Raw genomic sequence first — 14,986 nt, 5'->3', positions numbered from 1 at the left:
GACTATTAGCCAAAATTATACTGAAGCGATATCATGATAAGGGCATTTCTGATATTTCTTTATTGACACAAGGTATTTGCAAATGCCATAAGGTCATTGCTGTCTTGTAGCTAGGCTGTTTGTATAGACAGCTATTCTCTGCCCCTGCTCCCATATTATTATCTTGTATACTCTAGCTAGAGAAGGATAGCTATTATTATTAACTGCTGACAGAATGTGACCTAAAAGCTTCAGTACAAACAGAAAACTTTAAGAGTAGGCAATAATGTTTTCCTAAATATGTTATCTCCTAGTGGGATAACACTTTCTATTAAATAGGTAGATTGACAACACAGAAAAGCAACAAACATGAGAGCCAGTGTGGCGTAGTGGTTAAGAGCATGGGACTGGGACTCGGACGATCTGGGTTCTAGTCCCCGCTCAGCCATGGATCCAACTGGGTGACTTTGGGCCAGTCACAGACTCCCAGCCCAACCTACCTCACAGGGTTGTTGTTGTGGGGATAAGATGGAGGAGGAGAATGATGTAAGCTGCCTTGAGCCCTTTGTAGGAAAAAGGTAGGATATAAATCGAAGAGAAAAAAACAATTTTATGAGATTAAAACAGAACACAACACTGCACAAAAAACAAAAAATGGTAAATCCAGCCTTTCAGGATCTTCAGCTAGATGTTAAGGAACATGCTTTTTCATCAGGACATTGTATTAACAAGTTATTTTATCATTATCACAGAAATCAAAGAAAGTAAGGGTCTTGTTAGTCAATATGGAAACCAAGGACTGTAAATGCCCAGATGATGATGATGATGATAAAATGGATATACTGGGTGTATAAAAAATTATGTGATAATATCTTACTGTTTGCTGGATATTGAACTGCTTAGAGTTGTCAGCAAAAGAAGAAGGGTATAGCAGAAGATGAGGTGGCTAGACGGAGTCACTGGGGCAGTGGGTGTGAGCTTGGGTGGACTCTGAGGGATGGTGGAGGACAGGAGAGCCTGGAGGAATGTTGTCCATGGGGTTGTGATGGGTTGGGCACGACTTTGCGACCAAACAAACTAACAAAACTGCTTAGAGTGTCATTTCAGATTATTGAGCAGTATATAAATTTGAAAATAGATAAAATAAAGCTTATCAAGAATAAAAACTTGTTCTCAACAAATATAGCAATTTCAGTTAATAACTTTGGTCAGCATATACAGCAAACATACTAAACATGTCAACTGAAAACGTGTTAATTTGAAGAAATAACTGAGTTTGTTGTTTAATTTCAGATGGGAGATGAAGGAGGAAGAAACTGTGGAAGAGAAGGAAAAAGAGATGTTGGAGCACTTAAAAAAACTGTATCTCATGCCAACATCTCCTGCTTCAGAAGTTGAACAGAGAACTTGACAAGAGTACCTTTTTCACTCAACATTCTTCAACTCAGAAAAGTAAAGCAACCTGTGATACCTTGAAAACTGTTGGCATTCCAAACTCTGTAGTTTATACAGATTTTCTTTTGTTGATAGCCTTTCTTGGAAATGGTTAGGCACTATATTTTTCATTTTTGTCTTACTTAGCTTTATATGGTTATTTTCCCCTTCTAAAGCATTATGAGATTGTTTTTCGAAATTTAAATTACAGTAAATTGTAAAGATAAAAGTATTAAGATTACCAGTGATGCCTAGTAACTTTGACGCACACTAAGAACTAGAAGCTTAAGGACAGTGCAAAATATTACATGACTATCTAGTTCAAATGAAAATACTAAAAGTGTCTGCACACAAGGGATGAAATATTACACTGGAGTACTGTTTCACATGTTAGTACAATGGAAGCACTATCTTTAAAGGCTACATTAAGAGTGTCTTTTAAAATTTAAAACACATTTTAGTACCAGTTGCATTTTGGGAGCTTTTATAGTTTACCAGTTTATTGAACTGCCATAGTAAAGTTGCGTTCTTGCACACACTTACCTGGAAGTAAGTCCCACTGAATTCCATGAGGCATACTTCTGAGTAGTTATATATAGTGATTCTACTATGTCTACTGCCTCTTGAATATTCAAAAGATGAAAGTTTAATGACAGGTTTCATTTTCTAAGTTTACTCTTAGTACTTGTCCAAAAGTAGTAAAAACTGTTTAATGCCACACTTTTGATCCCCCAAAATGGGAATTTTGAGAGCTTGTTTAGTTTATAAGAGTGATGGATTAATGGCATAGCATTAATAATGCTATATGACTATGTCTTTCTTATATATCCATTCATACACTGTAGATAAAGAGTGCATTTCTACAGAAGGTAGTAGCTAGAGAATATGAAAAGAATAAAATAGCACAATTCACCTTTTATTAATATTTAACATTGTAGTATCTCAAGGTCTGCAGGAGATTTACTGCAGAAAGTTCTTATTTCTGTCTAAATCTTTTACACGGACCTTTCTATAAAAACAGCCAGAGGATCGGAAAGGATGACAATGCCTTCCTCTGTACTTCCCTCTTTTCTGCCTTGACCTCTCAATTATCTTCATTAGTATAAATATTTACATTAGGCAGAATACTTGTTATATTAAGTACAAGAATCCCAGAGGCTGTGAATCTTTTGGGAAGCCTGTCACGTGAGAGCATCCACATCTTCTCAGACAGGACTGCAATTCTCAATACACTTAGTGGTGAATCATCCTCACAGACACTAAGGAAGAATCTTCATAACTAGGCTTAATGAAGAGATGTGATATTGAGTTGTTCAGTGGAAATGCTGCTCTTTCTCTTCAGAAGCTTTTTCAAATCCTCCAGTACTGCATTCAGGAAATGAATGTATAAGTATTTTCAGCTTTATGCTGGTGGTATTTCTAGGGCTACCAGTCAAAATACTTTGCACTGCTATTCTTTTCCTCATTGGCCTATTTTTGTGGAAAGACAAATGACAGAGGCATTGAAAAAGCATAGGAAGGTTACAAGTGGAAAATGACATCACCTGGAGGCCCCTCCCACTCGAATTTTGTAAACAAGGCAGGCTGAAGGCATGTTAAATGACTCCTCAGAATGTTCCCTACATCTTCATAAGCAAGGTGTTTAGATTCCAAGCTTTCAGTAACTAACCATATTCCCAAATTATATTTGAAAATTATTTGTTGTTGAACTATGCTCTGAAATAGCTGGTGGTTAACTTGGTACGCTGATACAATTTTAATTTTGTCAATATCCATCTCCTAGTAAACAAAACATTTATATAACTGGAATCTAATTACATGTCTCTCTTATACCGGTAATGCAATTTGTCTGTTTATATCAATCTTACGTTCTTCCATTCATTTACCACACTTCCTCTTGAAACTTTTTATTTTATATATATATATATATATATATATATATATATATATATATATGCGCTTGTAAAGAATTTATTTTAGTGCTTGGTATCCCTGAAAATGATTGTGATGCAAGAAATAAAAATAGTAACAGGTGTTACTGGGTAACTTTTTAAATATTGCTCAGGAAGTGGGAGGGAAAAAGTCATAGGTCATGAACAAAATACATACATTTACCTTTAATAACTACTGTTCCTGCGACTGCTATATGATCTTTTCCATTGCAAGGCCATTTTGTAGGCTCCATAGGCTACAAAGCTATTGATTCTAGAACTACTCCAGATTGCCAGTGGATAGTCTTTAATTCATTGCTCCACCCTCTCAGCAGTGCAAGGCCAAGTATGGGACTGGTTCCTTTCAATTAGTTTCCCCTTGCAGAAACACTATATTTTCTTCTCAGCTGGCAGACTCAGTGTAACCCAACATCACTGGTTTTTACTGCTAGTAAATCCTACCAATGACAAATTGCTAAAAATTTCTTCTATGGAACTTTTGAAAAATGTCACTTGCTAGATGAAAGGTATTAGTTTTAAACACAGGAAGATAACAGGCGTATTAGAGAAAAGACTGATTTTCTCCTGAGAGGGGATGAAATACCTCATTTTATGTAGCATATAGCTTCTAAGAAAAGAAAATGGAGCACAGTGAGGACAAAATGGCTTTGCTACTACTATGGAACATAGGAAACTGTTTTATACTGATTCAGCCATTGTTCTGGCTAACCCAGTAGTGTCAGTACGGAGTATTGCATCTGGGGTCTTCTGCATGCAGAGCATGTACTTTAACACTGAGATACGCTGCCCCCTATCTCACTGGGTGCAAGCTTCACAGTGCCATCTCTTACACTATGTGAAAAGTGGTGGAATTCAATAGCATCCTTTTACTGTTCTAATCTCTGTCGGTCTTCTTGCCCAACCCCCTCAGTGCATGTCCTCATGCCTATTCCAGCATGAAACCAATTTTTGTGTCATTTGTTACATTCAGAACCTGTACACCTAGCTCCACAAATAACCCCCTAAGCTTACCACTAGCAACTGATTACTTGTTGATGGATTTCTCAGACTTATCTCATCATAAAGATGCAGTTCTAAAAATTTGGGAACAGCCATTATGCAAAAATCAATGCACAGATCCATGATAATAGGGATACAGCCTTTGTAGCTTTGCGGTTTTTATTCATTTATAATGTTCCATGAATCAGCATTCTGAATACATCAATATTCCATTAAAAACAATGGAAATTTGTTTTTAAAAATGTTAAACCTACTTTTTAGAAAAAAATCCCAAAGCAGCTTCCAATCTGAAAAGCAGCATTAATGTATTAAAAATCAATACAATATCAATAACTGCTGTGAAGAACAGACTAAAGAGAAATGTCAGAAGCATAGTCCCATCAACAACATTTATTAACAATGTCCCAAGCAAATAATATCTTCATCTCATTTCTATGTTTGAGCAAATTTGGCCTGTGGGCCAGATCAAAGCCATGATGAACCTCAGGACTAGCCATGCACAATGTGCAACAATAATGGAAGAACATTTCATTGCCTATTTTAGTGGAAAATGTATCTTTGCACCACCTCTAAGCATTAATAAGGTTATGAATATAACCACTGTGAGATAGAAATGAGCTTTTCTAATGCATTTGGCTGGCCCACAGTCAGTATTCAGAAAGCTAAGCTAAATATCAAAACCATAGGACTATAATAAGTGGCTAAACATAACAATGAAGGTGGTACCTGATTTTTGGCTAAAACCTTTCACCCAGTGTATAACTTACACAGTTGAGTCATCTTCTTGGAGAAATTAGCACAAAACGCATTCCTAATTTCAAAAACACCTGTTATTGCAAGAGATACAGGAAACAGTCATAATATATCTGAATACAAACAGAATGTGATCTTAGCCTATGCATTTGTCAGAATAATACTTAAACTAAAATATTCATGAATACTGGGATGCTTCCACATCCTAGCAGCAGTCTATTGTTCAGTGTGGACAAAGAATGAACACATATCAAGTTACTAGTGCAAATGAAAACCATCCCATGCAAACATTATTATGACACATGGAAGCTGAGAAGTTAATTCTGAAATGTACTATTGGTTTTACAAAGTACTATATGGTTTAAACAACCAAGTACATAACAAGAGCCGAGAGTGATCTTTGTCTTTACAATCAGACTTCAGGAGCACAGGTGCAATTACACATGTACTCTGAAGGGAATCTGAAGGGTACAGCTTTCTATTTCAGTGCACCTCCTGGTGATTTAGCTGCTGCTTGCCTTGTTTGATTTTAACAGTCATTCTACATCAATAAGCAACCACATGGAAGATTGTCTAGAGGCTGCTGCTATTTTATTCTTAAAATACTGACCATTATCTTTAACAAGGTAAAAAAATGATAGAATAAATTACATTTAAAAAGAAAATTACAAAAGTGCAGCATCTCATTAGGTGATAGAAAATTACCACAGCAAATCTCTTATACATACATTTTTATCCTGCCTTTTTTCCTACAAGGAATTCAAGGTGGCTTACATAACCCTCCTCCTCTCCATTTTATTCTCACGACAGCCCTGTGAGTTAGGTTAGGCAGAGTCAGCGCCCAGCCAAAAGTCAGTAAGCTTATTCACCAAGAGGGGACTAGAACTCCAGACTCGAATCTTCAACCCTGATGGTGGGATAGAGTCCTCCATTCTAGACAGGAGGCTCCTGGAGGGACTCATTCACACACAATGCTAAGCAATGCTGCATAGTAACCACGTGACACGATAATCACCTTGTTTACACAGGCTCTTGGATTCCATGCATGCATGGTTTCCATGCTTTTTTGTCTGCCCTCCAAATGGCAGAACATGTCCCATCAGCCCCCATGGCTCAGAAGCAATCCCAGTGAGCACCGTTCCTGCCTACCTCTTCCTCATTGGCCCATATGCTTCTCTGGGCATGACCAGCTGCCTTTTTTGTTTTCTGCTCCCCTGTGCCACCTGCTCTGTGCCAATGTGAAAGCACACCCACCTCTCCCCACTTCTAATCAAGTGACCATGATTCCCCTGTGTGCAGGACTCGCATATGCTGAAGGGGGCTGCATGTCCCTGCAGCCAGGCACATGGAGTGCATCATCATGTGTACCCATGCTAGAGACAGATGGACTATGTCCTGCTGGGCACTTTCCAGGAAAGTTTTCTGGAAGGCAAAAAACAGTGTCCTGCAGCTGTTGCGGCAGCAGGAGCAGCAAGGTTTGTTGAGAGTCATCAGAAATGTAAACAACAAAATAGGAGTGGAGCGCAGGAGTCAGAGGAGGAAACATGAGTTTCTTGGGATGATTGCACTGATGGAGATGACTGTGCCCGCCTCATGTGTAATGTAGCCTTTACGTGAAGAGATTTCTGGCTCCCTGAGTAGGACAAACATGCAGCCAATTCAAAGCACTGTTCCAGCAAAGGGCAGCAACCAAGCTGAAGTGCCAGGCATGCCCTTCTCTGCTGCTGCTGGAGGTGATGTGATGCAATGCCCTGCTGCTGCCAAGATTCCAAAGCTGCGGCTGGGCATCAGGAAGGCAGTATGTCCATGGGGACAAGAGGGAAAAGCTGTATGAGGCAGCCAATCGGAGCACGGATGCAACTGCCTCAGCAGTTGCTGGGCAGAACAGGACAGGGAAATATGCATGCTGAAGCATCCACTACAGTTGCAGTTACTTTTGCTGCAAATTCGATGGTGGATATGCAGAAAATGCATGGAAGCAGAGTTCACACATAGCAAGCTATGGTGAAGTGTGGCTACCTTACAACAGACCATTGTTAATCTGTGTGCTTTCATGGAAACCAAACACACTGTGCTTCACCATAGATGCTGGGTTAACACATAATAACAAGCCATGGCACCTACTGCGTGGGGTAGGCAGTTCTGTCTTTCAAGAGAGAGAAACAGCTGAAAGGGCTGCTGTGATTGCTCACCAACATCTGCCTGCCTCTGCTAATAGCAAGACTGGCCCTGACTCTGCTCTCCCAGTGCTGCAGCTCACACCAGTACATTTAAAAAAGAAAAAGGCAGCAAGCAAATGACATCCCAACTGCATGGCTCCTTCTTTCCTCTCATACGAAAGCTGTATCTTATGTATTCAGCAGTAAGTCTGCTGCTTTCTTAAGAGAGCCAAAACAAACCAACCACCAAACCAGCCCAACCCCACCCAAAAAACCAAAACCGAACACGCTTCTAGAAGTGATTGAGTAAAATTCATAGTAGCTAGAGAAACTGGGAATAAGACAAAGCAGACCCTGTATGAAGCGTGTTAAATTCTACCCAATCCCTATATATTTACCTGGCTCTAAGTCCTACTCATTTCATTAGAATTTAACCTAGAGACCTAAATAGACTAATCTGGGACTGAGTCATGCATAAGATAGCACTGTAACTTTGAAGCAGGTGTGAAAATAATTGCAGCCCGATCTCTGCTTATTTGGAAGGACGTCCCACAGGGGAGAAAGTGTGGCACAGCAGAGTGTTGGTCTGGGACTCGGGAGATTCGCGTTCTAGCCGTCAGTCGCGCAGCTCACTGGATGACTTTTGGTTGGGCACATACAGCCTAACCTACCTCACAGGCTGGTTGTGAAGATAAAATGGAGTGTAGAATCTTGTAAGGCAGCTCGGGTTCCTTGTAAGAGAGAGCTGTTGTGTAAATGTAATATAATTATACTGACTATTCATAAGAACATTACTTGGAGTAAGCTCTGTTAAACCTATTGCGGCACACCGCCGAGAAGCAAGGTCGGGGTCACCCGCGATATGAGTCCACTGCACCGCTTTTCCTTAATTCCTAAGCAATTCCTTCCTGCGGCAAACCATCCTACTCTCTGCACACCACCGTAGGGACCTTATTCAACCGCCGGAGACAAGCTCCGGAGAGCCGCCAGGCAGCCGCAGTTCCCACTAAGCCGGCTCTGATGAGCTGAGCATGCTCAGTACCAACGAGGAAATCAGTCGGTTACGCCCGCTTGCTGAGAGGGGAGAAAAATTCCCAGCCAAAGGACGGCTGCGCGAGTTAACGTCACCTGAGAGCCGGAAGTGAAACTCAAAATTTGCCTCGACTTCTGAACGGAAATAAAGGAAAGGGCGGGACAAATCGTAACAAAACAGTGAAGCGAGAAGCGGCGGTGCGTCTCCCGGTAACAAGTCTTTGCTCCGCCCCTTTCCTCTCCCCCCTCCTCTACCGGGAAGGGAGGCAGCAGGTACGTGAAGCCGCTGCGTCGAGCTTTTGCGTATGTTCACGGCGGTAACCGCTGCCGCCTGTTCTCCTCCTGCTCTGAGGGGAATGACAAGAGTAGAGGCTCAGCCGCCCCTCCCCGCCTCAAGTGTGCGTGTATGAGTGCGAAATGACGGGCAGCGAAGGAGGAGAAGAAGCCTCCTGGTTCTTCTCCCCCTCCGCCCGCGGGGGCTACTCCTGCTCTGGGCTGCGTGCATGGCCCCGAGTTGCGCTAGGAAGGAAGGAGCGCTTTGTGACAGAAGAGGCGGGTGCCCACGCAGCCCCCCGGCACCGTCGTCGCGCCGCAGCCTTTCTCGGTGTGGGTGTGCTTGTCGGGGAGAGCGACTGCGTTGGAGGCAATCGCGACGCTCTCTGTGTTCTTCCGCCTGCCTGACGAAACTCGGAAGCCCAGGCTGGGGCTGTCATAAGTCGCGGGGACCCACCCGCGCGCGCACTCGCGCCGCCCTGTTTTCCAGCGTCTCCCCTTGCTCGTCTGACAAAACCCCGGTGCCTCTGGGGCTGTGTTTGACGCTCAGATTTTTGAAAGAGGGGCGCCAAGGTTGGCCTGAACGGAAGTGGGGAGACGAAGTGACAGGAGCAGAGTCGCCTGGCGCTGACATTAGGCAATGGCACTCTTTAACTGCCCTTCTTGGTATTTGGCTTTTCTCTGTTTCTGGTTGAGTAGAGTGCCTTAAAAGAATGTGGAAAGTAATTCCAAAATCTTGCTGCTGCGGGGTGCTGTGTAGTTACAGGACTCCTCAGCAGCTGGATTTTCCACAAATTCTCTGTGGTGGTAATTCTTTCATTGACATTTACTAGATATTGTGTCACCTAGCTTACTAGACAAATGGTAATAAGGAGAAATAAGTTGCCAGACTATTTCTTAACACCTATATTAGGACTATAGGACACCTCTGCCAGTCTAGTTGCCCTCTGTATGTTTTGGACTATGATCCTTACTTTGATCATCCCAAATCAGCACAGTCTTTGGTTTGCTGGCAGGGAGTGAGAGTTCTAATCCAGCACATATGGAAAGGTATCAGCTTGGTGGAGGTCACCATAGGAACTCTAATTTTTATTTGTGCTATGAGGAGTGAAGAAAAACTAATTTTGGGGAGAGGAGTATATCTGCAAAAGGAGAAATGACTGTGATCAAGTATAAATGGAAAATGCGAAAATAAGAAAAATAGAATATTATGATATCCAGAACTATAGCTCTTTCTGAGAAAGAAAGGTTGGTGTGAACCCATCACTATTCATACCATCAATACTCAATAAATAATTCGGAATATAAGTATTACTTGGAAATTTATTCAAGACTCTTGAATACAGAAAGTTGTCTTATTCCAAGTCAGGCCATCAAGTGCAACATCATCTATACTGACTGACCAGACTGCAGACAGAAGTTTATCTTTCCTATGAATCTGGAACTTTTTGCATGTCAAGCACACATTGTACCACTGAGCTACTGCATTCATTAAGAAGGTGCTGACCTCTTTTTTTCTTAACTATGTTCTGGCTATGATTGGAAAATATTTAACACTAGAGTTCTGGGTAGTTCTCCATCATTTGCATAGCATTTTTTCTTGACATGAATTAAAACTGTCTTTTGGGATAAAGTAAAATGTGTATGTTTTGAGGAATCTGGTCTCCCTTTCTCTCCCATTGTTCCCACTTGTTAGCCACTTTCTCTGACCTCTCTGGGTAGCCAGATGGAGTCCCCTTAGTATAGTTGCACGATCCTTGTCTTGTGACTTCCTCCTGCCATTGAAAAACTAAATCCAGATTCAGTTTTATTTAGCATTTGCTCCCTGCTTGTGGAGCTAACTGATTTCTTTGCTTCTTTTAACCAATATAAACCAATAATGATGAGTAAATGCTCCAGTTCTTCACCGCCCCCCCCCCAGAAAAAAGCTTTATCATATTTCTTCCATTCCTGAAGTCCATTACAATGATCCCTATATTGTAGCTTTAGGTCTGCAGCTGGATACTTCAGTTGGAGATGTTGATTACCCCACACCATCTCCAAAAATGTTTTGAGGATAAGCATGCTTTGAGGATTATATATTTTTTAATGTATAGCCTACTTCCATAAAGATAACTTTTTTGGTTTCCAGGTAAGAATTTTTTCTTGCATGCTCTAGGATTCTGTGGAATGGAGCATACTCATAGTTGCAGAGTTGCTGTCATTTTTGTTTGCTGTTTAACATCACATTCTGAAAAGCACAAACATCTTCAAGAGTGTGTGCATGTGCATGCAAAATTGTGAAAAAAAAAACATTGGCCCCTCCTTTTGGAATTATTAAGTGGTCCTATTTTAATGTAGTGCCAAAATATAAATAATTGTAGTGACTTTCATATGTCTAGAGTATGATTCACAGTTTTAAAGTAATTCAGAGTTTAAATATTTGGATCTAAGATACAAGGTACAAGTTAGAGGTAGCTGGCAGCCCTTGGGTCAGATATTGCCCATGTTGGCCATAAGGTAACACATTATTTTATTGGTGACATTATGTTTTGCCACTTTGACAAATAGCCTCAAGGCAATTTACATTAAAAACATGTAGCATATCATAAATCAAAAATATAAAACCAAGGAAAGGGAAGCATATGTGGCTGACAGACCACCTTCCCTTATATATACCTAAGTGACCTTTAAGATTGTCAGAATAGACAAGGTCATTGTGAAATCAACAATTTTTTTCCCCATGTAATAACTTGACAGTGGGCCTTAGTAATGGCACCCACACTTTGGAAAAGACTCTTTTGTGTGGTTTGGGAGTCAGATAATATGGTATCTTTCAAACCCCTCCCGGAAATGCCCCTTTTAAACCAAGACTTTCCTTGGCTATGTACTGTATTGTTTTTTAATTGTATTTTAAATGTAATTAAATATTTATAAAGTACTGAATGATTTTATAATACTTAGCTGAATCTAATACTACAAATTAAATAACAAAAAATATATTGGACTGGGCTTGCTTAGAGGGAAGCTTTGTTTCAAAGTCTTCATTATTCCTAACAACATAGCAAAACACTTCTGTAGTATTCAGAACACAGCTTGGTAACACAAGTAAAGGAAGCACTTGGGATACTGATGACAGTAATACTGGATTAGACCCAGGCTACTTGAAAGACTGCCACTTCCTACTGAAGTCTGCCTGGATCTTAAGATCTTCAGGATAGGCCTTTCTTTCAGTACTGTTCCATCAGAAGCACACTTGATGAAGACACAAGAGAGGGCCTACTCAGTGGTCTCTTCCAGGGTTTGGAAAAGCCTTCCAGGCCTCTGAGAGAGGCTAGATTGGCTGTCCCTCTGCTGATATTTCACTAACAAGCCAAGACAATTTATTTAAGCAGGCCTTTGACGTGTAAGCCAATCTTCTCAGTGCTGCTTTTATTCTTGATGCATTTTTAGTATATTCATTGCATGATGTTTTTACTCAAAATTTTTGTTTTTCTTTACTTTTGCTAGCCATGTTGAGTGCCATTTCCTTGGTAGAAAGCTGAGCAATACTTCAAATAAGCACAAACATAGCAAACACTCAGATATCAACCAATAGACTGCAAAATAAAGCTAGACGTTTTGGATCTAAAGCATGCCTGTATATAAGTGTGCATTGGCAATGAAAGCATGTTTAGTGTTTTTGAGTAGAGGGAGAAACAATGTCTTTGCATGCAAAAGCAGTCTGGGGAACTATGCATGATTTGGTGGTTGTGTAGTTCCCTGAAAATAGAGTATCCATGGCTTTTTGTTCTGTGGCATTGGCACGGGTGTACTCAAGCCAGTGTGTTTTGGGGCATGTGTAGCGTGCATGGTTCTTGTTTGGTTTTTCTTTAGCATCTGCCCTTGTAACGTTGCCCTTGAAGTAGGGATAGCAAAGTTTGAGTAGCAAGATCCTAACTTTGAGAGGTTCACAAATTTTACTGTGCAGTTACTGAAACGTTCAGCTGCTACAAGCCCATTTATGATGAGGAAAAAATAGCTGTACAAACAACCCTTGATACCTACTTTGAGAAAGTGACTTCAGTGGAATCACTCCCCTTTCAGCAGCACACTCAAACCTGGAATCTCCAGCACCAGGTCCATCTTCATCAAAATAAGTTGATGTTAGGCTTAATGTCACCTCAAGAATGCTCCAAACTGTTTTAAGAACTGCTTTTTTAAGTTTTTTACAAGACTTATTTACCTGCACACATACATACATATTCTCTTTATCTTCAGTACTTGTAGTTACTTTATTATTACTGTATTGTTATCATTATTACAATATTGTATTGTGTTTAAAATGTTAGTGAACATAGAACAGTGTTTTATATGCACAGAAAGGTAAAATATATACATATACTAAGACAAACATTTGACTTAACCACATGATTCCACTTACATACAAATTCAACTTAAGGTCATCCTCAGGAACACAACACATTCTTAACCCGAGAACTACTTGTAGCTGAAGAAAGAAAAAGTATGTACAGAATAAGGAAGCATATATAACTACAGAAATATATACAATCAGAAATGTTGAAGATTTACTGTGCAAAGCCAGGGGCTGACATAGGTCATCATGTCCTACAGTGCTGTGTACATGGTTTTCATGCATAACTGTCTAGCTAGAATGAGTTTCTGTTTCACCTATAGCTCACTACAAGTTTGTGGCATGAATTCAAGAGTTTGTGGGAATAGAGATTCAGAGAAGCAGCACCATTTTGGAGATATGAGAAAGTGGTAAAGGATGAGAGGAATTAAGTGTGGGGAAAGCAGTGGTGATTCATGTAGGATATTGTCATCCTTATAAGTGAAGATGATTCTTGAGTGGGAAGTAAAATCAAAACATATTAAAGACTGGATCAAGACGTTAAAAAGAAGAGTAAGTTCCATGAGCTAGGAACTGATGTGGGAAGCTAAATTGAATTCTGGGGTTAGTTGCAGAGCATCATACACATCCCCAGTAGGAAAATCTGGGTACTTTAAACATAGATGTCCCAGATTGAGGTACCATCTATTCTAATGCCATGTGAAGTTGCTTGTATGAGTTCAGATGAGTGTGGCCACACCCACTGAAAATCATTTGCTCCCTTATCCAATTGCTAAGTAGATTGGCTTTCTGATTTCCTTTGCTAAGGATCAGACTTTTTTTTGCATGGGCTTTTTAGTTAGAGAAGCGCCACTTACAGCAAAACCGACCTGACCTAATCCATGTTGCTCTTCTGATCCATCTTTGCCTACCCCACCTTCTTCCCACAGAAGAGTGAAAGGGATTCAGACACTTTGAGCTCCCCCACAGTCTCTTTTCCCTACACGGCCAAGTCCTAATTGTTTGGCCACCCTGCTTCTTGCTCCAGTTAAGACATCCCTGGTACTATCTCTTATTTCTGATAAGAAATATTGATGGGGAATTTTTTTCAGGAGGTGCAGCTTGGAGCATAAGTTCTGCCCACCCCCCAAAACCCTAAGAGACTGCATATGGGCTGGAATGGACTAGGAATTCTCCCCAGACATAGAGGTCTAAGTGCATGCCTTTTTGGTATAATCTCTTGACTGCAGTTATATAGGAGAAGTTAAAGTTTGGTGGGGTGAAAAGAAGTCTGTAAAAAAAAATTGTAGAACTTGCTTGCTGTGCTTCAGCAGAGTCCGGATTTTCTCATTTGCGTTAGTAAGGTCAGCTGCAATGAGAAATGCTAGTATGACAGAGATCTTTATGCCCTTCCATCTTCCTCTTTAAACTTGCATTTGAAGTAAGCTTCAGATAGGCATATAAGACTAGAAAGGGGAAAAACAAAGAGCGGACATTGCAAGTGTTTGCTATATTTTAAAGCATGTCACCTTCAGGTTGCATATCCTTTTTTTGCTAAGGAGGTGGATCATAAGGTATCCTTGTCACTGCAGAACTACTAAGTAAGATTAGAAGATGGGCATGTTTTTATTGAGGCAGACAATACCACTGAGGTAGCTCAGAAGAGTTGGGTCATATGCCTGATATGCTTTCTGTATCAATGCCTATTATGCAACTTTTTGGGGGGGAAGTGGTTAAAAGTTGTTACTTTTATTGTGATTAGTTTCATGCTACATTCTGACATGGAATATGCCAATTTTGAGTTTTCTTTACTTTTTTCAGCTCATTCCATCAAGACTGATGCATGTTTCTTCCATTACTTTAATCTGGCTGAGAACCTGGATAACTATGGCGCAGCTCCAACAGAGTGGTCCTGATGAAAAAGAGAAGACTACAGCATTAAAGGGTACAAATTAATTTGGAACTTCTCCTCCATAGGCACTCCATAGACTGTGTTCTGATGAACTATAATTTTGTGGTTAGTAAAACAGGTGAGCAAGTGCAACTGTGTACCACCCACATTTTTGGCTGCTATACCTTTCTTACCCCTATCT

The 14,986-nt window shown here is 40.5% G+C and overlaps 2 protein-coding genes across 10 annotated transcripts in view; both read left to right on the top strand.

The window, feature by feature from the left end:
* The window catches only part of KIAA0825 (KIAA0825 ortholog), a 255,517-nt gene extending 252,295 nt beyond the window's left edge, over positions 1 to 3,222 (top strand). For all 3 annotated transcript variants that reach the window (XM_044445741.1, XM_044445742.1, XM_044445740.1), the window contains one exon: positions 1,273 to 3,222. In XM_044445741.1, the coding sequence (XP_044301676.1) occupies positions 1,273 to 1,390 (118 nt within the window). In that variant the 3' untranslated portion in view covers positions 1,391 to 3,222. The remainder of the gene's footprint in view (positions 1 to 1,272) is intronic.
* Positions 3,223 to 8,423: 5,201 nt separating this feature from the next.
* FAM172A (family with sequence similarity 172 member A) overlaps positions 8,424 to 14,986 on the top strand; it is a 312,125-nt gene continuing 305,562 nt past the window's right edge. For 5 of the 7 annotated variants that reach the window (XM_044446029.1, XM_044446033.1, XM_044446034.1 and 2 more), the window contains exons 1-2: positions 8,424 to 8,581; positions 14,715 to 14,838. In XM_044446029.1, coding sequence (XP_044301964.1) covers positions 14,733 to 14,838 — 106 coding nt within the window. In that variant the 5' untranslated portion in view covers positions 8,424 to 8,581; positions 14,715 to 14,732. Of the gene's footprint in view, positions 8,582 to 9,966; positions 10,081 to 14,714; positions 14,924 to 14,986 lie in introns of those variants that run through there. The other 2 variants (XM_044446032.1, XM_044446030.1) reach the window with 2 other exon arrangements.

Source organism: Varanus komodoensis, unplaced genomic scaffold (assembly GCF_004798865.1).
Source record: "Varanus komodoensis strain SLA01 unplaced genomic scaffold, ASM479886v1 scaffold5, whole genome shotgun sequence".
Lineage (NCBI taxonomy): Eukaryota > Metazoa > Chordata > Lepidosauria > Squamata > Varanidae > Varanus > Varanus komodoensis.
Note: the sequence above shows the minus strand (reverse complement) of the source record. Positions and strands in the feature narration are given on the sequence as shown.